The 26374-nt window shown below is 41.2% G+C and overlaps 2 protein-coding genes across 7 annotated transcripts in view; both read left to right on the forward strand.

Moving 5' to 3' along the window:
- The first annotated feature begins 381 nt into the window (after positions 1-381).
- LOC129399871 (myelin-associated oligodendrocyte basic protein-like) lies at positions 382-4418 on the forward strand. The gene is made up of 3 exons (XM_055121260.1): positions 382-645; positions 3195-3409; positions 4277-4418. Exons 1-3 carry the CDS (start codon positions 382-384, stop codon positions 4416-4418), a joined length of 621 nt encoding a protein of 206 aa, XP_054977235.1.
- The window catches only part of SPATS2L (spermatogenesis associated serine rich 2 like), a 202974-nt gene continuing 179144 nt past the window's right edge, over positions 2545-26374 (forward strand). Inside the window, exon 1 of one of the 6 annotated variants that reach the window (XM_055122610.1) lies at positions 2545-2563. The gene's annotated coding sequence lies outside the window, so the exon portion shown is untranslated. Of the gene's footprint in view, positions 2564-2737; positions 2869-3007; positions 3089-3180; positions 3410-4019; positions 4094-26374 lie in introns of those variants that run through there. The other 5 variants (XM_055122607.1, XM_055122608.1, XM_055122612.1 and 2 more) reach the window with 5 other exon arrangements.

A 26374-nucleotide genomic window follows, 5' to 3' on the forward strand; every position in this document is an offset into this window, starting at 1 on the left:
ACCTGGTAGGAGGAAAAGAGGGAGCATACAGGGAATTTTCCATGGGTGGGGCATGTAAGTGGTGTTTGAAATTTTCATCAATGTCAGTTAGAATTTGGTTGAATGGCTCACCTAACTACAGAGAAAGTCAGCAAATGTGAATTTGCTGTGCACCCAGGAGGGAAAGAAAACATTGGTGGAATTATTAACCATTCTCTGTCATCTATCATAGCATACCCTGCAATTTGTTTCTTCCTCTCTATTTTAAATTAAAATTAGACTAGACTGTAATGTGGAAACAAACAACCCCCAAACCTTACTAGCTTAGAACAACACAGTTTCTTTCTCACTCATGTTACTTACTCAGTACATCATCATTGTCATTGTCATTTACTCTCATTGATGGAGCAACTGCCACCAGGATCCTTGCTGGTTATAGTTCAAGGAAGAAAGGAGAATGAGATACTGAATGTGAGAACTCAGCTTCTGTCCAAAACTGATATTCATCACTTCCATCCACCTTCCCTAAGACGAAGCAAGTCAAAGGTTACACTGTGCTTTAGAGGGGTTATAGAGCGCAAACTTAACATGTGTTTACAAGCAGACTGGAGTATTTGTGAACAACTCATGAACACCATACAGAGAACACATTCATCTCCTTCCCAGGTGAGATACCCATGTTCTACTCAGTCATTGCATATAGTCAAAGTTAAGGATCTCTAATGATAATGTTTCTAGCATCTCTCAATAACAGGCTAGAGCTTGGTGGTTTTAACATTTTTTGTTTGATTATTTTTGGCCATACCTGGTGGTGCTGAGATTACTCCTTGCTTTGCACTCCCGGTGAACTCCGGGTATATATAGGGTACTGGGTATCAAACCTGAGTTAGCCACATATAAGACCATATGCCCTACCCACTATACTATCATTCTGACCCTTAACATAATTTTAAATAGCATGTTAAACCCTCTCTTCCCCAAACATAAATTTCCTTCCCTCCCCACCCAATAAATTAATTTGAATAGCAAAAGGTTTAAGCTTGACTTAATATTCACAGTCCATAAAATTTTCTAAAGTCTGATTTTTTAAAATTTCCCTTAGTGAACTTTTGGAAGCTATAATTATTTTTCGAGTTGCTTTATAGTCTCATTTTCATGGGTTAGGTCTCCATTCCCAGTAGAGAATATTTTAGTCTAGTTTGAGGTACAGTGGCTACTACTGTACTGTTAGTCTCCATTTATTTTTTTTTTATTAATTAAATGCCTTAACATTTTTGCTCTCAACATACATCAGAGTTATTCTTATGGCTACTACTTACTTGGTGAGAATTAGCCCTCAAATGTAAAAGGCTGGTACCTGTGTCTGAAAATGATTTCTTCCCTCTGGTTGTATTCAGTTCTTGAAAGCATTTTTCTTTGTCAGATCTGGAGTCCTGGGAAGATTATAAGGTGGTAGAAGAAGGAAAGGAAGACTGAATTCAATGTTAATTTCAAAGCTCTTCTTAGGCAAGCCATTATTCATTTTGAAATTCTAGTTAGAGGGAGACCTCCCACCCAACTTAAGTATTTTGCCAAAGGATTTGAAAGGTACATCAAAGTTCCCAGTTTAATGATTTACAATTCACCTTTTCTATTTAAATTTAACAAGCAGTGCGGACAGTATTCCTTATATTTTTACTTAATATGATTTCCAGAAGCAACATTTCTTGTTACATAGATACCGTTGAAGTGTATGGGTTCACATCTTCCCTCTAGTGTTATCTAAATAATTTAGGTAAGGTATTTAATTTCTCTGTGTTTCGGTTTATTTGTTAAAAATAAAACACCTTTCTAGTAGAATTGCTTGAAAGATTAAACAAGTATTTACAAAGTACTTACAACTATCTGTTAAATAATCACATGACCCATATACCCCTCCAGTAAGAAGCATCACCACAAGTCACATAAGCCAGAGAATTAGTTCCTTTACTTTTAGCTCAATTTCTTATTATGGCTATACCTTCTTTGTCAACAGAGACACACTATGTTAACCGATTTGAACTTTACCCAAGGTTTTGTATTTTATTTCAAATTATAAATTGCTGAACAACGGGTGATGTACCATTCTGCTGTGCACTGGGTTGGGGTGGGGGCTGTTTGCGAGTTTGGAGTGTGAGAGGCACCCACAGCTCTGGTCTGATACTTGCAAAAGGTTGTGATACCCAGCGAGCCACGGAGAGTTAAAGAAATGGAAAAAAAGGGAGGCTAGGAAATCACCCTCTAAAACACAACAACCGAATTGGATAACTGCCTGCATTTCACTCGACTGCCTCTGGAAGAGGTGTGTTATCCAAAGTGCTTCCATCACGAATAGGAAACTGCCTTTCCTCTCCCCACGGCTGTACTCCCCTCTCCGGCAAGAACCCCTGGGCTGCTGCCCAGGGTGTCTCTCTGGAAGTCGGTTATCACACACGTTTCGAAACAAACCATCCTGCAGGAGCCCCGCGCGCACGGCTGCGAGAGGGAGGCTAAGGCCAGCCCCGCGCCCCAGTACTTTCTCCGCGCCCAGCTTTGCAGATCATTTGGGAATTGACTCTCTTCCAGGGTGAGCTTGGCTCAGCCCCAGGAAGCACCTTTCCTCTGCAGACAAGAGCTGGTGTGTGTGTGTGTGTGTGTGTGTGTGTGTGTGTGTGTGTGTGTGTGTGTGTGTGTGTGTGTGTTGGGAGTGGGGGAGCTTGGGAGGAGGAGCTGGGACGGGGGAGGGGGGAGGGCCTGGCGAGGGGGCGAGGGCAAAGTTCATTTTTCAGGGGACAGGAGAAAGACGCTCCTGCAACACGTGTGAGCTGAGACAACAACAACAACCAAAAAAAAAAAAAATCTCAGAATAACAAGGACCAAACATTTCTGGAGGTAGGGGTTTGGGAGAAGTCGAGGAGATTGGCGTGGGGCGACCAAAGTGCGGAAAGCTGCACGGGGATTCTTCTGGGAAGTGGGGTGGGAGAGGAACTGAGGGAGGGCGTGTGGAAGGAAGGGGTCTCTGTCAGAACGTGCGTGTGAGCCGATACAAAAAGCCAGGAGAGGCGCGGGCAGCGCCTGTGTGTGCGAGCAGGAGCGAGGGGCGCCGGCTCGGGTGAGTGACACCGAGGGGCGGGCTGGCCGGGCGGGCGGGGGCAGCGGACGAGGGGCGGGAGTGGCCCTGCGTGTGGCTGATCCGAGCCCGAGTTGTGTCAGTGAAGGAATCCTGTCCGGGGGCCGAGCGGGCTGCGCCCTCCGCCGCGAGCGCCGGCTGCGCGGAGCGAGCTCCGGACGGCGCGCGGCCCCGGCAGCGGCTCCCGCTCGTCCCGCCCTCCGCGCCGCAGGGGCCGCCACCGCCGCCGAGCCTCTCGCGGCGACCGCGCCCCCCTCCCGCGCCGCCCGGCTCGGGACAGAGCGGCCGGAGCTCGGCGCAGAGGTAAGCCCGGGACCCCCCCTCCCATCCCCCCACCCCGGCGTCCCCGCTCCAGCCGCCGGTCCCCGAGAACGGCACCCCCACCCCACCCCCACCCCCGCCTTCCCAGCCCCGGTCGCCGGAATGGGACGCGGGGCTCGGGCGGACGAGACGGGGCCTGCGCGGCCGGGACGGAGGCGGCTCGGCCCCGGCCTCGCGTTCCGCAGCCTGGGCCGCCCAACCCCCCCCCCCACCCCCCGCCGCCTCCCGGGGGCGCTGGGTGTGGCCCCCGCTCGGCGCCGACGCCGGCCGGCGGCGCGGCGCGAACCGGACGCTGAGGTCGCGGTCCTTCCTTTCTGCGGTCCGCGCGAGCGGGCGGGCGGGCGGAGGAGCGAAGTCCGGCGCTCTTTTGCGCGCCCGGGGGTGCAAGCGTGTGTGTGTACAGTTGTGTGTTGTGTGTGTATGTGGTGTGTACGCGCGCGCTTGTGTGTTGTGTGTGTATGAGAGAGAGAGACCGCCGCGCTCCGACGTGGACCCGCCCGCTCGCCCGGGTTCGCACTCGGCCGCGGACCCCGGTCGCTCGCCCTCTCCTCGGCGGGAGCGCCCGCGGCCCCTTCCCAAAGCCGTGGGAGACCCAGAGCCCCCCCGCCGCCCTCTGGCTCCGCCTGAGCCGGGACCACCCCGCACTCCATCGCCGCCCGGCTCGGGGTGGGTGGGTGTGGGGAGGCGGGGGGCAGCGGAGGGCAGCGGGGGGTGGGGTGGCTGCAGGTCCCGAGAAACCCGCGCCCCTCGGCGCCCGGAGGGAGCGGGGGGCTGCGGCGGTCGCGCCGGCCGCGGAGATCACCGGCCGGGGCAACGGGAGTAGCCACCCTGCGCCCCCGGTCGCCTCAGGGCAGACGGACCGGGGTGGGGGTCCGCCGGCCCCGGCCTGAAGCCCCGGACAGAGGTGGTTGGGGAGGCGGCGGGAGGGTTCTTGCCGCTCGTCCCCTCGCACACTCGACTTTTCCGCGGCTCGGCACCTCCTGCTGGCTGACGCGCTCGCTGGTCCGCTCGATCGCCCTCGGCTCGGTTGTTCACCGCCGAACTAAGAGGTGCCGGGCTGGGACTTGGTCACCTGCACCGAGATGCGGCCGGAGCCCTCCCGGGCCTTCGCAACGGGGTCATTTCTAGTGGCGGGGTGGGGGAGGGGGCGGTTGGTGTGTTGGTCAACTTCTTGAGCTTTCGCTTCGCTGCAGCCCGGGGTGGCTTTCGTGGATGTCAGGGCTTTTTGCCCTGGGAAGCGGCTTTCTGTACGGCATTTCTCGTTGAACATCGGAAGAGTCTAACTTGAGAGCTAGAGAATAATAACCTTGAAGTTCAAACCGCCGCTGTCTTTGGTGGTGGTGGTGGTGTTGAGGGGTGTGGGGGAGGGGGGATGGGGGATATGTGGTATATTTCTCACTGCATTTAAACATTTTTTTTTTTAATGTTGCGTTAAACTTTTGTCAGTCCCCTCTCAAGTCAGGAGCAGGCAGCTGGATTTTTAGAACTTTTGCAGAGATTTTATGCCGGCATTTGGAAGAGTAAGGTCGTGTCACCTATATGACATGTCTTAGCTGGTCATTACCTCTCTGATGAATTGGGTTTTCCAGAGGTTAAGTAGGTGTGTGGAATGGCAGGGGAAAGGGACGGGGAGTCTGAAATCGCCTCGTTGTGGAAGGAAAGAAATAAAACTCAAATAATAAAACTGGTTATTTTGAAGGATTCTCTGGCAATACAGATTAAGATTACCATCTGGATCAAGTAATTCAGAGACCTATATAAAATTGTCACTTAACCAGAAAGCAGTGATGTGTTGTGTGGATGAAGGCAGATTAACTGTAGTGTTTAAAAATATCTTTGGTGACAATATTAGTTGGATCTCTAACTAGGGAAAAAAATCAACATTGGATGATTTTCTATTTGACAAGGCAAATAATGCTTCAGTCTCTAATTACGAGTTTTGGATTAAACTCAAGCTTTGTTCAAACCTATTTTATGGAGCAGCAGAACAAAAAAATAAGTCAAAATCTGTATCTGTATGGCTTTAACGCACAAACTAGACTAGTCCCAAAGGATAATTTGCATAAAATGTAATCATTGAACACAGAGAATATTTAAGAGGACAGTAAAAACTCAACATCTGGGAAAGGAGTATAATAATTACCAATTTCCCCCTTAAAAGCTGTCTCCAAGAATATTAAATTTGATTTCATAGACATCAACTTTGTTTATTGCACTTATGTAGATAGGCAAAATTATCTAGACACCTTTTCTGTTTCGTTTGTTTTAGGGAGCCCTTTGTGAAAGTCTTCAGTTGTTATTTTCTGTGGCACTGATTTTCTTTCAAGTGGGAAAGGTGTCTGTGGCCATCTGCTGCTGCTCTGCCACCTCGGTAATGATCAGGAGAGGAAAATGCTCAGGCCATACTGTTACAGGCCTTGAAGGGCTGCCTGTTGGCCACGTATCCTAATTACTCGCCCTCTGAACGGAAATGGTGTCCATCAAAAGTTAAACTTTAGGAAAGCCTCATTTTGGGTTCTGATGTTTATGTATTTCTTAGTGTGTTGATAGAATTGTACTGTCATTAACCATGAACATTCAGTGATGGTCATGTATTGACAAATGCCAAAGTGGGGACACACCACACAGCCTGGATTGGACCCTGGGTACCACATGGTTCCCCCAGCATTGCAGGGAGGAATAGCCCCCCACCCCCATCCCAAAACCAGCAGGTTTGACCCCCCCCAAAAAAAAAAGAAAATCCCTAGGAGGTGGTCCTTATTCTATGGATCCTGGGCATCAGTGGTTCCCACAGCACTGCTAAGAGGAATAGCCTACCAGGTCCATAGGCAATACCTAGGTTTGCCCCCACACCCCTAAAAGAGAAAATCCCTAGGAGGTAGTCTTTTATTTTACGGTCTTTACACAGTTCTTATCTGCATCTTATGAGATGAACTAGAACAGGAACTTCTGGTTACAGTTTTGATAAAATGGAAGAATTTGAGTTTGCTCTTCGTAAGATCTAAGCTGCAACCTCCTGTCTTACCATATGGGAAGAGGAGAGTGGGTTTTGTCTGCCTTAGACAAATACTGCTTACTCATAGCTCCTTTTTCCTAGTCATTTTCTGTAGATGTTTTACTGTTACTTATGATGACTGAATTATATAGTCATTGTAGTTTTTGTACACAGAACAGTTTCTTTTCCAAGAATGGCACAAGACACCAGGCAGATAGATGATTTGAACAGATTTAAGTGATGGAGTCTGTGTATCGATCCTCAAATGGTTGTGCGTAATTTAATTCATTCATCCAGTCACTACTCTGCCTTTGAGTGGGATTACACAATTAAAACATAATTTTCATGACACAAACAGTTAAAATCCCAGTAAACATAATTATAGGTGAAAAACAAACCTTTCTTTTTTCTTGTCTTTTTTTTTTTTAAGTAGTCTGCTATGAAGGTGTTATTTCCTTGACATATCAAAATGGCTAATTTGGAGTTGTGATGCTTGTTATGTAAATAGGCCATATGTTGAATTTCTACAGAAGTTTATTCATTCTGTGTTATAATGGATAGGATCCCCTGAATCCCATTGCTAAGTAAAATAATCTGTAAAGGTGTGTTTCTCTCTGCTGTTTTATTATCAGTTACATTATTTTTGCTAATACCTAACATTTTAATTTTCTAATAAAAAAAGTTCTTAAATGTGAAGGTATTTTCTCCCTTCTAATGTGTCAGTCTTTATCTCTACTCCTATCTCTACTCCATTCCCATTTATGCAGCTGGTGGATGTCTTCCTATCAGGCTAAAGGCCACATGACACTTCATATTCCCTGCTAACGCTTTTCACAATAAAAATTTCTTCCCTTTTATGATAATCCAGGCTTATCTTTATTACCAAACTGGGGACCTAGAGCCATTCCTTACCCGTAAAACTGGAAACAGATCTGTTAGCTTCTTTTGTAGCAGCATCTTTCTTTGTAACTAGTTCCCACATTTTCTTTTCATTCTTCAGCTTTCTACTGACAGTCCAACCCATTAGACATCACTGTGTTCTAGGATGTTTACACTCCTCATGGCCTCTCTGCAGTTGAGTTTCCCTCTATCTACACACTCCCACTGTGGCAGTCTTCATAAGATTATTCTTGGAACTCCTAGGATTGTGTAACAGGAACTCAGATTTATCTGACTCTCAAGCCAGTGCTCTTTGCTCTGGTTCAAAAACTTTCCATGACAGAAACCCTCTCAACCCTGCCCCTACTCCCATTGTCTTGGACATAGGATTCAAGCTCTTACCCTGGTTTTATTGATTTTTAAAAAATTTTTGTAAAAATTTTTACCTTGGTTTTAATACCCCTCCTAGTCTTGCCCAATTTTAACTCACCAATTTGTTTTCTTCTTTCTAACCTGCTTCTCTATTCCTAATAATCAGATCTTATAGCTTTTCTAAAATGATGTGCACCCTTTTGTTCATACTATGCTTATTAGAATGTCTTCATTTTCCCTGTGACCTAATCTTAGTCTTGAGATTCAGGTTCACATGCCCTGATCATGTTACTCATTAGTTTCTGCCTTTTTGTCGATATGACACTTTAGGCCTTCAAGTACTCTTTTACATTATTATGTCCTGAATTCTTCCTTTCCCGGCTTGATTTAGGACATTGGTATACCTTGGTTGTTATCAGGAAGCCATCTCTGAACCCTTGGGCATAGAAAGTGCTTGATGAGTATACTTGTATACTGCAGTCTTACCAAGTAAAAACTAGAAGGGCAGTTTTATTTTTGTTTAGTTCTTAGTGATGAGTCTTGTTTTTGCTTGCATATTGTTCACCATTGTGTCTCTAGAAACTAACTTGCAACATGACATTTAGTCATGACCTCATCAGTATTTGTTAACATAAAAATTAGTATTGGATTTCGATAAAAGAGAGAGGCATTTGAAGGAGGCATCTGTGAAGGAGGTTTTCCCTGTATTTTTCTTCACTGGTTATAATCAGCCTCTTCGTTCATCATGCTGTGAGGTTTTGGCATTTTCCAGAATTGACATAGTGATGGAGCCTGGCAGTTGTGAGTTGGAATTAGGGAGCCTGTCATTACTTTAAGTTGGAGTGGTAGGTTCCAGTCATGGGCAAAAATAAAAGCATTTAGGCCTTATGCTCATTTCTTATACATAAAACAATTAGGCTAGAGTTATTTATTCATTATATAAAAGTTTAGCTACTTGGCCTTAAACCCTCATACAACATCAGGACTGCCCAACTGTTTCACTTAAAAGCTTTTTTGAAAAATCAGTGAGAAATATCTTGGGTGCCCTATCTGGGGGTGAGCAATGAGGCAGGGAAGAATTTGCCTTCCTGTCACATTTTTTTAAGACAAAATTCTATCTTTCAACTTTTAATGATTTTGTTCAATACCCTGTTTTTGATGGGAAGTTTATAGTGCAGCAGGAGAAATAACACAGGGTCTCAGAAACACAGGTCTAAGCAAACTCATTTCCTCCTGGTGGTGGGGAGTCTGGGGCATTCCTAAAGTGATAGTTGTTTGAAATGGTCATTGAAAGAATTTGGGTAAGATTTCAGTAACTATTGTTGAAAATACAGGGGTGAAGAAGCATGGGCACATGGGGAGTTTGGGGCAATCTTTTCAATCATTTTAGATCCTGACATTAGTGCTCTATTATATTACCATTGTGTAGTACACTGTGTATGTTACATACTCCCCATAGGGTATTCTTAATATGAATCCCTGATAAGGCTGTCCTGGACATTGGGGTCTACAGTGTTCAGTAATGGAACTTAAAAGGGTATACTGATACCTGCAATAATTACTTTTGGTGCCAAATTCTGAACTGTCCATGATATAAAGCACAAAATAAATCTTGTAAAGCAATATAACTGGTGTGTTCCTAGGTAGCAACCAGCTTGCTTTGAATGCTTGAAAAGGCATCTGCATCAGGAAATATCAGTGAAGGTTAAAATGGTCATAGGAGGAGGAATTGTCTGGATTGCCAGTCTTCTGAAGGACATTTCCCAGTGTACCTAAATAGGCTCAGCAAATAGGCAAACATACTGTTAATCTAGAACCCAGCTTCTAGTTCTATAGAAATGTTTTTTGATCTGTTGAACAAAGGCAGATGGTTATTAATTTCAGGGAGATAGATCTGGGTTCATGTGAATAAAGGGGTCCTACAATGGACTGTGCTATTTTTTTTTATTTTATTTATTTTTTTACAGTTACAGATTTATACATTTTTGTGCTCATGTTTCTCCCTTACAAAGTTTGATAACCCATCCCTTCACCAGTGCCCATTCTCCACCACCAGTAAACCCAACATCCCTCCCCCCTCCCCAGTCCCGTCTCCCACCACCCCACACTGCCACTATGGCAGGGTATTCCCTTTTGTTCTCTCTCTCTGATTAGGTGTTGTGGTTTGCAATAAAGGTGTTGAGTGGCCATTGTGTTCAGTCTCTAGTCTATATTCGGCCCGCATCATCTTTCCCCCACATGACCTCCAACCACATTTTACTTGGTGTTCCCTTCTCTGAGTTGCCCAGAATGAGAGACCAGCCTCCAAGCCATGGAGACAGCCTCCTGGTACTTATTTCTACTATTCTTGGGTGTTAGTCTTATAGTCTATTATTCTATATTCCACAGATGAGTGCAATCTTTCTATGTCTGTCTCTCTCTTTCTGACTCATTTCACTTAGCATAATACTTTCCATGCTGATCCACTTATATGCAAACGTCATGACCTCATTCTTTCTAACAGCTGCATAGTATTCCATTGTATAGATGTACCAGAGTTTATTCAACCAGTCATCTGTTCTAGGACACTCGGGTTTTTTCCAGATTCTGGCTATTGTAAACAGTGCTGTGATGAACATATAAGTGCAGATGTCATTTCGACTATACTTTTTGGCTTTTCTGGGATATATTCCCAGGAGTGGTATTGCTGGGTCAAATGGGAGCTCAACCTCTAGTTTTTTGAGAATCGTCCATATTGTTTTCCAAAAGGGCCAAACTAGCCGGCATTCCCACCAGCAGTGTAGAAGGTGGACTGTGCTATTTTTAATGAGGTGGTAATCTCTCCATAACTAAATGCATTCAAATGCGAGGGAGAAAAGAAAATGTCTAAATTAGATAAGTGCATTAACTTTCTCCAAAAAGTGCTGTGAAGTTCATTACCATTTTACTGACCAGCAATACTGAAGCCTAGAAATACTGAATAACAGGTTAACAGCAGGTGTCAAATCCAGAAGTTTGAAAGCAGACAAGGAATGTGTACTGCATGATGAAAGGACACAGACATCGATTTCCAGGAGGACTTTTAAGACCCTTCCTAACACTGAGATTGATTGATCCTTTTTAGAGATCAAGATGCTAATTGTTACAAAGCACTGATTATCAGCAGCAACCTGAGAAATTCAGAGCCAGCTGAATACAAAATTACTAGAAAATTATTAGAAATTCAGAGTCAGGTGAATATGAAAATCATCCTGATAGTTGTACTTACTAGTCATCTCAGTAAACATCACAGTGCTTTGGTTGTAGACTAGATAAAACTTGAATGAATATGTAGAACTGATAAGTGGATGATAAATCTATTGGCAGGGGGGTGTGCCCTAAAGCCCTGACTTTTTAATTCTTACTCTGTAGGAGCAGTTATATAACGAACAGTTATAGTGAAAATATTTACCTATCAGTAGAGCATATACACCCAGCAAATCAAGAGAGGCACTAGCTGTCAGCAACCACTGTGCCTCTCAAGATGATGGCTGTCACCCTGGTGATGTTTAGGTCAACTCCAAAGGTGTGTGAAAAAGTTGGTAATTTACAAGCTTGCTGATCTGTCCACATAACTAGCAACTCCTTATACACTACATGTAGTCATATTAAAGAAAAATCTCTGTATAGTTATATACTGAATAAAGAAAAATTGTTGCGCAGTGGTAAAGTTACATCTTCCTTATAAATCTCAGCATCTCCTTTCCACACTTTCTTTTATCCGCTTCTAGTCTGAGCCTCATCGTTGTGGTTGATTGCCTCTCCGCTTCCCCCAGGAGCTTGATCCTCAATTTCTCTCCTCGTTAGGGGCTCAGCTGACCTCCTAAGTACATGAAAATGCATATCTTCCTCAACCTGTATGATGAGTGGACTGGAGACAGATAGCTCTTTTGGCCCCTTCTCCCTCAATCTGATTAGGTTCCAATTCATTCCTGAACTTTGAAAGCAGCAAATTGAAGGGCTAGTCCTTATACATAAATCACACCTCCAAACCTATTCTTCCTCCCAGATTATTTGGTATCATGCTTATTTGTCCTTTCAGTTACTAGATTTATTTGGTTGGGATTCTCATCTAACTTTTCGCTGGGTATGCCATTTGGTGTTATTGCTCCTTCTCTGCACCTGGAAACCTTTGCCCACTTATTTTTATTCTTCTTTCTTGATTCCCCTCCTTTTTGCCCAGCTGCTCTATATTCAACTTCTTGTAGGCTTTCCTACCCCTTTCCAAGTCCTTACTGTCTTGTAGTGCTTACCCTCTGTCACCCTTCATGTTTGCCCTGGGGCAGCTCATCCACCTATCTTTCCTTGTTTCCTGAATCTTTGAATTCCATTCTGTCATCTGATGTAGTTCATTCAGTTCATTCCATTCAAAACCCCTTCCACAACCAGTGTAATCCTTTTGTGTTCTCTTATATCAGTTTAGAAAGTATCTTCAATGTAAAATCTAGAAATTATTATCTGGAGTTATTTATTTTCCTCCACCACTGCATTTCTTTGATCTCTAAGCCTTGTAGATTATAACTTCTCAGACCCTTTTGAATCTGCCCTTGATATTACTAGCTTGGTTCAGGCCCTCATCAGTTCTCTAGAGGATTACTGCAGCGCCTGTAACTGGTCTCTCTTGCCTGGCCTACCTCCTCCAATCCTCCAAGCTGCTACCTTTCCAGAAGGCAAATTTGATCACAGTACTGCTTGAAATCCTCTAGCAGAGTCACTGCTCCAGGATCAAATGTAAGCTCCCATGCATAGCACAAAAGCTCCTTTATGACCTGGGCTCTCCGTTTAGGTCTATCTCAAAGTTGTCTCTAATGATCTTGGTCTTACTATCTACCCCTGTCCTTTGCACCCCTACTACAGAGATGAAGTGCTCCAGGAAAGAACTGGGAGGTGGATGGGAGGATAGAAGAGATTATAGAACTCTGCTGTCCAGAATAGGAACCACTAGTTGCAGGTAGATTTTGAGCATTGTGATAATAGCTGATCCCAGGAGATATTTGCTTTAACAGTGGAATAGACCTGGATAATGAAAGTTTGTTTTGGGGAAAAAAGTTGATAAACAAATTTTGATACTGATTATATATTGAATTAGTAATATTTTGGATATAGTGGGTTAAAAAAATACATTATTAATGGTCAGCATTGGTATAGGACATATCCTGGTTCCTAGGAGTGCATCTTGTATGGCCAAGCCTCTGATCTTTTTGGAGAATTAAATTAGCCATGTAGGTATGAAGAAGCAGCAGTTGCTCAGCATCTTAAATCCAGAGGTATAAAGTGCTTGAGCTAAGACTCAGAACTGGAGAGACACAGATTATAAAAGCTACAGCCTGGAGTCATCCATGCAATATACACAGTGCAGAAAGCACAGCTAAAGCCTGTGTCTTCCTTAGCCTAATCAGTCATCTCAGACCTGGGAAGCAACGATGCCTGTGCAGGACAGGGAGATAACAGAAACAAGGGAAGGACAAGTGAAAGCCTCTTGCTTGTGATGCAGCAGGAGGAGCCATGCCTAGCTCTTCAAGCTCCTCATCTTGCCACTGATCCATTCCAGTGGATCCAGTCCCAGCTCTCCCAATGTCTAGCTCCAGGGTCCTTACCAAGATAATCAGTCACCACTTTTTGAACCTCAATAATATGTGTGATACATTGTCATGGTACATCAAACACAATGACATGCTGTGTGCCCAGTCAGGCTCTACTGAAGTTAGCTGTCTCTGTTTTTATATACTAAAAGCAGCAGTCTTGGGAGCATCTGCCTAAAAAGCTCTAAGAGAAGGGTATGTAGTCTGTCAGAAGACTCAGAAGGTACTGTTTTGTTCTCAGAGATACACAGAACCTCATGTTTTCTTTGTAGGAACGCAGAATGGGAGAGGAAATCAGACTTCTCAGGTTGGAGCAGGAAGGAGAAACCTGTCAATGAGGGAAGAAACCATGACTCTCAGAGAGTTCAGCAGGGTCAGATACCCCTGGTCAGACACCCCCCACCCCCAGAGGTCATGTGATTAAGTACAGTTTTCCTGGTAGTTTGTGTGCAGTGTTTTGTTGACCCTTTGGTTTTGAGAAGACTCCCCTGAGCCCTAAGCAGTTTTTGCTTTACCAGTTAGTCATTTGTATGTAGTTGTGTTAAGGGGGAAAGTTAATGAGTTAAACTTAAAGTTTTAAAGTCTGATATCCACCAAAAGTGGCCTGTGAAGAGTTGTGACCACTTCATCTTTTTTTGCAGGGCATGTGATGGGCTTAGGCAACTGTTTAGGGCTGGGGTACAGCTCCTTTGTGTCTCTGCCTACACCGTGCATCATTGAATTGGCTTAATTTTGCTTTGTTCAAAGCATTTTATCCCAGAAGTTCTAAGTCAGCTTCTTTCCGTTCTTGGTTAACATACTTTCCCCTTTGTCTCCCACATTTCCAAGTTCTGCATTGAGTACTGATATAGGAATCTCAGTTTGTCTTTGCTAAGGGTCCCATCATACATCTCTAAATCTCCCTGGACTGTAGACTTTACTCAGCTACAAGCTCTAAGGTGAGTCTTTGCTACTCCCTTCTGTCTTATTTCTGATAGCTTCTGGCAAATGGCAATAAATTTGGTTAATTAAAATAGGGTTTTGTGGAATTGAATACTTCGCACGCATACTTACTTGTTCCCTCCTTAGGGCTCCAGACACCAAAAAAGTGCTTGCTAATTGACTGCCCCACTGATCTCTGGGTCTCCCCCCTTTGTGCCATATATACATCTTGAGATAAGATAGAGAAGGCAAGAATAGAGCTGATTTTTCTTCAGTTCTGAGGTGTTCCTTTCTTTGTCTTCAGTAGAAGCCTGGTCTTACATGTAGATGAGAAAGGTGGGGAGTTCAGAATCTATACTACTCAAAGGCCACTTCAAGAATCAACAGTTTCTCTGCTCTCAAATATGTGAAAGCATACATTATGAGAACTGTTCCCTTAGGACTTCCTAAGATCAGCATGGTTTAAAAGGAATGCATTTTGGTGCATGGAGTCCTGATTTTGACTCATGTAATTGGTTGGCTTTGTGAACTTAAGCAAATTATTTAATCTACCTGAACCTCAGTTTTCCTATGTAGAAAGTGAAATTAATAGAACCTTACTGGTTCGTAATGATTTTGTTATGACTAATCTAAAATGAGCTAAAGGACCCTGCACCAGGGCCTAAAATGCAAATGCCATGGAAGTGGTAATTTAAACTTACTAGACCCATGTTAAGAAGGTTGAATAATTTTATAGCCCCATCTCTGAGACTGAGAAGAGAGAAATCTGGGTCACAGAACCCAGATTTTACCCATTCAGGAATGAAGAAGACAGAAGAAAATTGCCTTCACATTTCGCTTAAGGCCAGTCCTGCTTAATGGTTTGCATTTATGAAAATATTCATCTGGGTTATGAGTACAGCATGAACCCATGGATAAAAAGCATGTTTACCTCCTCTGCCAGGGTAATACAGAAATAAACAAAGTATGTTTTTGGATCTCTGAGTAGTCAGGTGCATTGCCATCAAAATAACCTTGCATTTCTATGCTTCATTGATAAACTACAAATAATGAAAACCACCTAAATAATGCTAGAAAGAAAAATTTGTACACAAATTAGACACCAGGGCTGGAATTTATGTATTTATTGGAGCCGTTCTTTCCTCAGCTGTGGGTGTTTGGGAAGTTCTTTTGTTGTGGCTTTTGTGGCTTACAGGAAGGGAGGGAAAGCTTTCTTGTACTAGGGAAAAAAGTGGCTTTGATTGGGAACAATATTGTTCTCCATGTGGGCTGAATTTCATATCCTATAATGATTGTTAATACACAACCAAGAAAAAACATTTGTTGTGCTGTAAACAGCAGTGAGGCAGTCTCATCCAACATGTTGCCCCTTCTGATCGCTCAGTGATTATTACAGAAATATAGGAAATCCCATAACATTTGGGAGGCAAAAGGTGTTAATGCTGGCTGCAGCTAATGTTTTGATCTGCAAAGTCTTTGTCCTCTCTTATTAATTTCCCCTTGAAAATCTGGGCTATGGATTGTATTCAGTACATACACAGTACTGTCTGCTCATGATATCTTGGACTCTTTATGCACCTGTTAATACCAGCGGAATACCATCCCCTCAGGTTGGTGTCAGATTAAAATTGTGAACACTCAAGGAGAAAATGTGAATTCACTGCCTCAAAAATTAAAAATAAAAGCATTACAAGTAAAAGCATTTTTAGTACTGGTTCTGGCCCTGAATATAAAAACTCATTTATTATTTGGGTAGTCCCAGAGCAAGAACTGTTTCAGCTGCAATGGATGATATCAACTAAGGTTGCTATGACAACATTAATTTATAATCTTCAAACTTTGGTAGAATTTCACCTTCTGAACTCTTCAGGATTGCATTTAAATTTATAATTATTTCCCACTTATTAGGAAGAGGCACATTTAGATGTTGTTTAGTTAGATGTACAGAAAGTGTCCTCATACCTGCCACTGACATGACACAGGTGTATAAACTGGGGGTATCAGAAAGGGAGGAGGTTATGGTCTTCATATCCTGATTCCTTCAAGCAAATAAGCCTTCTTCACTATTGCTGTCAGCCAGCTGCCTCTGTATCCTGTCAAGAATGGGGAGTTCACAAATGTGTGTCACTGAGTAATTCTGCTGACAGTAGTCTGCACTGCTCCTGGTTGTCCCCATCCCCCACTGCCCCTAACTGGTCCTTGTCTTGTTTGTAATTGGACCCAGTAGTCATTCTCAAGCACACATTTTGAAAATAATTTTCAAAACCTCTTCCTCACTGTAATGTGCTTAAATCTGACTCGACAGCTTCCCTGTTGGTCTTGTACAGCCTTTCTTGAAGTACCACGGAATTGATAAGCTTGTTCTGTGCGGTAGTTCTTCAAATGTTTGACCACAGCCATTGTGTTTATGTCTCTAAAATTCTCTTTTTTTTGGTTTATGTGGTTCTAGCCATTTTTAGCCAGTGTTTCCCATGCCACTCGCCACTCTGCCTATGCCATTTTAAACATCAGCACCATGCTCCTGAGATCTCTGAGCAATAGAACAACACTGCTGCTGTCAATTCCCTTGTTCCCGCCACCCTGACTAGGTTTTATTAATCCAGTCAAATATTGTGTTGGCCTCTGTTTCAAATCAGGGGCAGCACATTGTTAGTTTGCATTCGAAGTCAAATATAATTTCCAAGTCATATTTTCTTAATAACTGCTTCAAAACCAAGTCTGTGAACCTGTGTATAGGATCTTACATTTATCCTTGTTAATTTTTTTCTTTTTAATGAATCATTTTCTTCTCCATAGAGACATTTTGAATGGTAATTCTTTTTTTTAAAACTTCGATATATTGGTGACATGACATTTGCTTGTCAACTGCATTAAAGAATGGCACTTTCTTTGTTGTGGATGCAGCCAAGACAGGCCCAGTGGGAGGAGGGCTGTGTCTGCTCTATGCAAGAGTCATCCTGACCTCAATATGTGGATTGTGTCAGCTTACTAGAAAAAATTACTGGCTTGGTAATGTCTCACTTGTATTTACTTTTTATTCCCAAGCTATCTAAGAAGATACAGTCAGAAATAGATGCCCAGGTAGTGTACACTGTTGATACACTTACTGGGAATCTTAGAACATGTAGGGCCAGAGAAATAGTACAGCAGGCTGGAGTATGTGCTTTGCATGCAGGAGACCAAGGAAGGTTTCATCCTCCACTCCACTTCACCACTTCATTCTCCAAACAGCACCAGGAGTGATCCTTAAGCACATGGACACTGGAAGCAGTCCCTGAACTCGCTAGGGTATGGCTGTAAAACCAAAGGTAAAGAAGCTCTGAAATGAAATGAGATTAATTTATACCAGTAGATTGCAGTAGCTTTTCTTTTTGAAATTTTGACTAAAAGTCATACTTAAATAACCCACTTTTAATTTTAGATAAAATAATAATTCATAAACTAGACTCATGTCACCAATAATTTCAACTCATATGAACTAGTTTGATACAGAGGAATTGCTTTTTAGTGCATCCTCAGTTCTCTTTATGGAATCATTGCTCTGAAAATAAACTGGTGGGGTGACAGGAAGTCACTCTTTAGGTGTCACTCCAACGCATCATTATATTCACATCTCTTGGGATAGACAGTAATCAGACTGAGGCATGTCCAAACAGTGTCCCAGTGTCTACATAAATGAGTGCATGGCAGTGTCACTAACAACCATGGCAGAAAAGGTGCTGATGGCATCATGTCACCTATGGATATGCTTGTCTGTAAGTGGAAAATACTGTATTATTTGAACAGAGAGTTTTCTCTCACATAATTCTTTGACTTTTCATATTAACATCAAATATCATCAAATTTAAGTATGATTGCTTTGTATTCATGTACGGAATTTTTTTTTCATGACTAGATGGAAAGAAAAAAATGAACCCAAATTAATGTCAAGGAATTAACCATCATTTCATAAAGATATTAATTTTTTCTTATGGTAGAGCACATGCTTTGCATTGTAAACCCGGTGTTTAATTCCTGGCACCTGAAAAATGAAATAAAAATTATTATTTGTATGGCACCTTACCTTTTATAAGGGAGTCACATTTTTCAAAACAGTAATGTTCATTGAGTTTTAAAAGATATTCAGATAGATTTTTTAAAAATCATTTAAAATTTAGGGCCAGAAAGAAAGCCCAGGGATTAAGGCATTTACCTTGCATGAGGCTGATCCCGGACAGCACATATTGTTCACAGCTACCTCAAGGAGTGATTCCTGAGCATGACAGCAAAAGTAAGCTCTGAGCAGTACAGGTGTGGCTTGGCCCCCACCCTGCCCCCAAAATAAAATTAGCTAAAATTTTACCACCTAGAGATTTTTGTTACCACTAGCATCTGTTCTGTTTTCGCCCAGATATGCATGTATGTGTGATTGTGGAGTGCAGATGTGCATACATTTATTTTTGTTGTGATGTCTATGTGTTTAGGCTATCACTATAGTGGATCTAAGAGATTTTTACTGAAGACTTAGTAGTTAAATGAGCCTTGGAATGAGACACTTTGAGATTCTATTTTTTATAGTTACTGTAAGCTACTTAAACTACCGTCTTTGCTTCTATTAAAATGAGAATAATAAATATAGCACCTAGTAGGTTTTTTGTAATTGTAAACATGTAAAATGCATGGTCAATACTCTGTAAATATTAACTGTTATAATACACATTTTCTTTTTTACTTTCTTCACTTAAATTCTAAGGCAATAATTTCTTTTTTCATAAAATATTTTTTAAAACTGTTTGAAATGATGGCATGCATTTCACAATTTAGAATATACCTTTTGCAATCATTTCCTTGTACTTAGACTATTTTAATTCTTTACTGACATGAAGACATTGCAGTTAATACATCCTTACATTGTTTTTTTGTATAGACAACAGATTCAGAATACATCACTACTGGCATTTTATGCAGAAGCAAAAAGAAACTAACAGTTCTTTAGTGTCTAGTAATGTGTCAGATTATATGCTGTCTTTCATAGCAAAATTCTCATTTAACTCTTCTGCAGCCTCTTTGAGGTAAATTTGTTACTCCCATTTTTCAGATGAAAAAGCTCTGTGGAGAGATACGTAGTTCCCCAAGGTCACAGAGAGAGTGATGGTAGAGAGGTTATGCCAAGAGCTGTCTGATTTCGAAGCTTAAGATTTTCCATTCTGGCATGCAGTTCATGCCTATCTTTTCAGAGGCTGACAGAATGAATAGTTACCATTGTACTTTTACAAAATGTCACTTGGTGCTACGTAAAAGATAGCACACTTGGCTGGAACTTTTGGCCTACTCACTACAGTACGTTTTATGTGCGTATGTTCTTATATGCTTTGGAATTGAGTCTCATTTAAATAAGGTGTTAGCTACGGGAAATAAAACATTGATATGATTATTTGATGAAAGAAAACCTCAGAGAAAAAACGTTTAGACAATATTACAAAAGTCTTCTTTGTTTACTTGTATGGAGTTTGCCAAGATTACTTAATCTGACTAGAATCAGAATTTTTCCCATGAATCTGTATAAGAATTAAACAGTAATAAAAGCCGAAGAAAAATGATGATGCCTGTAATCATTCTATGTATATATATCAAGAACTCAATAGAAAAAGACCTTTGTCTTGATCTGTAAACAGTAATACACAGGAGAAAGCTGTAATCATCATATAAACATGAGTATATGTAGGTGTAGGGAAGATATAAAGTATCTTGGGATTAACCCCCAAAGAATTATTTGGTGAACTGACAGGTCGTCTTTTATTTAAAAAGTCAGCCATTTGGAACATTTATCTTGGCAGCTCTCAAATCTGACTTAACAGTGTATAGTGGCAGTCAATTTTGTCAGGGAAAAAAAGGCATAATTAATATAAAGATCAGGGTATGGGTATTGCCAGTCAGTACATAAGGCACTGTTTCTTAGAACAAAGAAACAACTGGAGTTGTCATCTAAGGGTAATCCTGATTTTTCATTTTGTAGGTTTTGGTTCTTTATAAAAAGAAAAAGAAATCACTACTAGTACTTCATATCTAAAAGGTTTAACTCTTATCTAGTTCAGATAGCCATCTTCTGTTTTTGAATTCTTGTATTTTTATAATCCCTGTCCCTATACATCTTGCCCTAGAATTGTTTCAGTTTTCTTCAATCATTTTAGCTTAGTTCTTTAAGGGAGAAGCAGTATAATCCCTAGTCCAGTAATTTAAGATTTTACGTTGTCATGGAATAGGACTACCAACTTGGCCTATTTACAACCTACTCACTGACAGGGAAATTGAAGGTAGAAAGGGCCCAATAAGTTAAATTTGGTATCCCTGTTAAACTAGTCATTAATTAGAACTGTAAGCTGAGAATTGGATATGAAAGTTCCAGATATATTCAGGATAACCCTGGGTCCAGTGCTTTATTGTTACTGAACTTCAGCTCTCATATGGTGATAGTGTGACCAGTGAGTAGTTAAAGGCCATTTGGAGAATTACATTTATTGAATAAACCATTGGTTACTCAAAGTGCTTTTTGGGTGAGTTTCCAAGTAGTATTTCATGGCCACAAGCCATCCAATGGAGGAGCTGATTTGCTACTTAAAAGTATTTGCATATGTTAGGTACCAATGCCCAGGCTGAGAACTCTGTTTTCTGGAGTTGAGTGGGTAGCTTCCCCTCAATGCCTCATACTTCTGGAAACCCCGACAATCACACCACCTTCCGCAGCCACTCCCACCTCCCATACTCACCACCATGTTGACTCACCTCTGCTCTACCATTCTAAATCTCCCCAGAGATGCATGCCAAGCAACCGGTTGACCTATTACATGGAAATACTGATACCCGCAGTTGAAAACTCCTGGGTACCCTTGGGAGGTGGGAGGGCCAAATACCCACCCATCCGAAACTCCTGCAACCTCACCCACTCCCGACTAGTGCAGCCACGCCAAGGGCTCAACACTGCTTCATCATTATTCTCTGCAGAGACAACAGACTAAATAGCTTCAGGTACCTGGTATTCAAGCTGAGAACTGGCGGTTTTTGTACTCGGGGTGGGTAACCTCCTCTCAGCCTTTTATACTTCCAGAAGTTCCAGCAGCCAGGCTCACCTCCCAAAGCCACTGCCATGTTGACTTATTGGCCTGGGCCATAGATCCTGAAGTCTCTGTACCGTTGAATTGCTTATGTGGCCACACCACACTTCCTAATTCCTTAACACTGAAACTGCAGTAGGAGCACACCAAATTAGATGGGAGAGTACTGTAGAAACCAACTAAACTCAACAAATAAAAACAATAACACAAATGGCTCAACTTGCAACAGCTTAATAAAATCTTAGACAAGCACTTACATCTCTGTGATCAAATATAACAATTTTCACATAAATCATTTTTTATACTTACTGATTTTAATATTGGAACTTTGTTATATAATCAGTTTTAGTTCTAGAATTGTATCAACAGTTGTATTTTATCTACATGAAAGTAAATTTTTTAAGTATTTGTATATGAGAATATTTGTTAAATATATGTAAAAAAAAGTGTACCACTACTGAGGCCAGCCTCATTAGACAATACTAACTTTTTACTGAGATGTTCCCCAATAAAATACAACAGCATGCCCTTTCTCTGACCTGGAAAGTTTCCCTGATGCCTGGCATGGAATCTCAGTTTTGCGCTGATTTTTGTGGAATGTTCTTCTGAAAAGAAAGGATACCCCTGGGTTCAGTAGGTTGTTCTGAATATGATAAGCCTCTATGAAAGTAGGCATGTTAGTCTGCTGTTCCAAGATAGAAGGTAGAATTGAGAATTGTATTTTATACTTGGTGCCTTTTGTCGACTTTTGGGGGGGTAAAAGGCTCTGAACTAGAGAAAGCTTAAGAAGTAGAGCACATTGCAGACATGTCATGTTCTAGCCCCAGATTTCAATCCAATCATGGCTCTGCAGACTATGCCCCCCCACCTTCCAACCTGTCATCACTGAGGTGTGACTATTTTTAAAGACTCTCCAAGAAAGTTAGTAGAAATATATAACAAGACTGCATTGTAAACATTGAATATTAAAGCAATCATGTTACTGGAGGGGAGAAGGAAAGTGAACAAGGATTTCAGGATTTTGACCTTGAGTCATGTTCATGGACGTGCCATTGGTTTTCCCCAGACCTGGTTATGTTGGTAAGAACTCAGAGACTATTTCTGAGTCTGGCTTCAAGAGAGTGAGCTTGAATCCTGGGAGCATACTTCATCGATTTCCCTGGAGTTATGTGTGCAAATCTTTCTGGCTTTTATCGCTTATCAGCAGGTGTGATATACCTTCCTCACAGAGTAGCTGGGGGGCCTCTCTGGCTTGGGTGGTTCTCAGGGACCTGTTTTTAAGGTGCTTCAGGAATTAATGATTTAAATATGTCTGCTGTAATCTCCAGGGATGAGGAATGAGAGTCAAGTGCTGAACACTTTAGATAAGACTCCTTGATCACTTAGCAGCGGGAGCCCTTGGCTACCCAGACTCCTCATGCACACCACCTGGAGTGGTAAAACCTTGCTCCACTTATTTTGAGAAATTTCTATATTTTCATTCTCTCTTTTTTAAATTGAATCACCGTGAGATACAGTTACAAGCTTTCATGTTTGAGTTTCAGTCATACAATGATCAAACACCCATCCCTCCAATAGTGCACATTCTCTACTACCAGTGTTCCCAGTATGCCCCACCCCCTTTCCAACCCTCTCCCTGCCTCCATGGTAGACAATTTCCTCCATTCTCTCTCTCTACTTTTGGGCATTATGGTTTGCAGTACAGATACTGAGAGGTTATCATGTTTGGTCCTTTATCTACTTTTAGTACGTATCTCCTATCCTGAAGGATTTTTCCAACCATCATTGTCTTAGTGATCCCTTCTTTATTCCAGCTGCCTTCCACCCCAGCTCATGAGACAAGCTTCCAACTATGGCATCAGCTATTTCTTAACATATGTGTACTAGGCACTGTGAGAGGAACAGAGTAATCAAATTGAAAAAAGATGAAACATTAAATACGTTGGTATAAAGCAAGGTATGCTTGCCATATTGGAAGAATGGATTAAGTATATAATAATTTTCTTTCCCTTTCTTTCTCTCACTTTCTTTTTCTTTCTTCTTCTTCTTCTTCTTCTTCTTCTTCTTCTTCTTCTTCTTCTTCTTCTTCTTCTTCTTCTTCTTCTTCTTCTTCTTCCTTCCTTCCTTCCTTCCTTTTTGCCTGCCTGCCTTTCTTCTCTTTCTCTTTCTTCCTTCTTCCCTCCCTCTCTCTCCCTCCCCTTTCTTTCTTTCTTTCTTTCTTTCTTTCTTTCTTTCTTTCTTTCTTTCTTTCTTTCTTTCTTTCTTTCTTTCTTTCTTTCTTTCTTTCTTTTTTTCTTTCTTTCTTTCATTTCAATATAAATTGTTCTGCACAAAAATCTATTCCAGTATTCATTTATGTAGCATATCCCCATATAATGAAAATTACTGTTTGTTATTCAAGAACACATAATTAAAACACAATTTCAATATAGCAGACAACTTTGGGTAGCTCTGTGGAGTGAGCTAAAATGGGATTTGACCTATATATCAGGCTTTTCGTGGTTTTGATATTTTTCATTTTCACGTCAGCAAACATCTAACTTTGTTTTTGAAGCCAGTTAAATCAGTATTTCTCCTGTAGTCAGGTACAACAACACATTTCCAAGGGCAACCCATCCCAACAATTACATTCTGTTGAATATATATACATATATATATATATTTATTTATCATAAACCTCTAACTGAGCTACATTCAGATGAATAAATTGGTAATATCAACATAGTTACATTAAGAAAAGGAAAGGAAGAAAACTCAGGAAATCTATCATCTTTTCCCACACCCCTCAGTGAATAATTTCCTTTGCTTACTTGCATCCTAATGAGTGATATCATGGGATGCTTCTCAGTGGTGGGAGCTGAGGGTTCTTTCCTCTCCAGTGGGGCTGCTTTAATGCTTCTTGGAACCTTTTCTTCATAGTGACAGATAAAAGTGAATCCGAGAGCCTACACCATACCAGAGGAATCTAATGATTGTAATGGAAAGGGCAGTGTGGTAGTAACCTACTCTTGCTTAACTCTTTTTCTGAGCCTTGACTGTTAGAAAATTTCTGCATGTAATCTGTTGAAAAGTCAGTGATTCCATATACAAATGGCCCAGAGTACCAACTTAGAACCCCCCAAAACCTTTCCAGTATACTATTAGTAGAAGAGTGATGATCATTTATGGGGCTCCTACTGTGTGCCAACAAGCACTTAGAATATCTCACCTTCAACAGGCTTTAAGGATACTTTAAGGCATTGGTTATTTTCATGTTGTGTGTGACTTGAATGCTGATAAGGGTAGTAAGGGTAGAAAATGTTTTGAATCCAAGTTTATCTGACTCCATCATCTTTTCACTTTTTATACCAAGTGATTTTTTCATAATATATCATGGGATTAACAAAACATATCGTAGGAAGTTCAGAAGGGAGATAAAATTACGAAGAAAATAGAGGAAATCATAATTCTTCACTCAGCAATGACTACTGCTAAAATGTTATTTTTTTCTCTTCAGGCTTCAGAAAGTTATTTACATATTGTTCTTGTCATCTTTGAAGTTTATGCAGGCATGCCAACAATGTTGCCATTATCTGTTTGAAATCCCTTTCAGATTCAATTTAGGAATTAAATCTCTAGACACCTGTATATGTACAGGTTACATTGGTAGAAATAAAGCATAGATAGTTTATCTCTTACCAGTATATATATAAAAATAATATTATATATTCTATATTTTGTGTCTTCTAAAACTGTACATTGTATTTAATCATCCTATAAAGAAACCATTATTTCTCTTTTTAAGAATCATAAGTATCTTCTATTTATTTATGTTGTTGCAAGAGATGAAGTTTACCAAAATGGTACTTCCTCTTATGTCAAGGATTAATGGAAATTTTGGGGTATGTTTTAAAAGTCTGTATTAAAAATTAAATCTATAAATGTTTAATATTTTATTTGACAATGCATATTATTTATTGCATTGCCAACACAACATTTTCCTTTTGTGGTTTATAAAGAAAATAAGAAAATTATTTTGTCAAAAGTTTGAAAAACATATTTTAAAATCAATGACTTTTTAATGGAAATGTATAGTCACTGAATTATTCCCCTCCAAGGAGTTTTAGTGAAAGCAAATATATCTGTGTGATGAACTGATCTTTAAAGAAAATCTGTAGTGTCTATGTCAAAGTAAATGTTTCTTGGAGAAGCCTGTATGTGCATACACGCACATACACATGCGCGCGCACTCGCACATGCACACACACACACACACACACACACACACACACACACGGAAGAAAAGACTCATCAAAATGTCCATTTCATGGACCTTATTGAAGTCAAGAAATCCAAATAAGTAGTTGAATTCTTCTCTCTGGTTTATTATATAACCAGTAAAATTGTTATTTTTAGAAACAGAACTAGCTGTTAATCTAAACTTGTACACTGGATGTCTGATTTACACCTTCTGTTCTATCAGCTTAGCCTGGCTCTGGAAGCCCAAACTGCTGAGTTTTGGGACACTGGAACCCTGGGCCTTGCTAAGGGCCTTGCAAGAACTAAATTCTTTGACATCACACCTGAACTCCTTGGTTGGGGCCGACAAAAAAGGCCCACTTATCTCAGCCTTGCACTCTACTCTGGTTTTGCTAAATTAACACTTCCTCATGGTTGCAGAACTGATTGTAAAGTGTACTAGCACTCCTAGCAAAGTATAGGGCTAGTCTTGTGTGGATATCCTGGACACTCTTTAAAGTGTCTTGCATTGTGGTCAGTCAACATATGTCAGATAAATAAAGAGTTCTGATTTTTTTCTCTCACAATGGACTGCTGTGGGGAAGATTGATTTAATTCGAAGACAGAGTAGAATTGTAGATTACAGGGTTTAAGAACCTTTAGGTCCACAGTCTCCTGTACAGATGAAATCCACTTGCAGGCCTGGAGGTCACCCCAAGAGACAAGGTTCTGACCTGTTCTGTCTTGCCCACTTCCTAGTTGTCATTCCCCGGCTGTTTCAGGCAGGTTGATCTAGGCCAGAGTATTTAAATCCCCAGAGCATTGAATACATAGGGATTCTTAAGGAACACTTAAAGCCATGGTTGCCATT

This window comes from Sorex araneus, chromosome X (genome assembly GCF_027595985.1).
Source record: "Sorex araneus isolate mSorAra2 chromosome X, mSorAra2.pri, whole genome shotgun sequence".
Classification (NCBI taxonomy): Eukaryota; Metazoa; Chordata; class Mammalia; order Eulipotyphla; family Soricidae; genus Sorex; species Sorex araneus.

Coding starts and splice junctions, on each gene's coding strand:
- LOC129399871 (XM_055121260.1), top strand. CDS start 382: ATGGAGCAACTGCCACCAGGATCCTTGCTGGTTATAGTTCAAGGAAGA. Junction 646..3,194: donor CACATTCATCTCCTTCCCAG/GTGAGATACCCA, acceptor GTGTCAGTGAAG/GAATCCTGTCCGGGGGCCGA. Junction 3,410..4,276: donor GGCCGGAGCTCGGCGCAGAG/GTAAGCCCGGGA, acceptor CGGTCGCCTCAG/GGCAGACGGACCGGGGTGGG.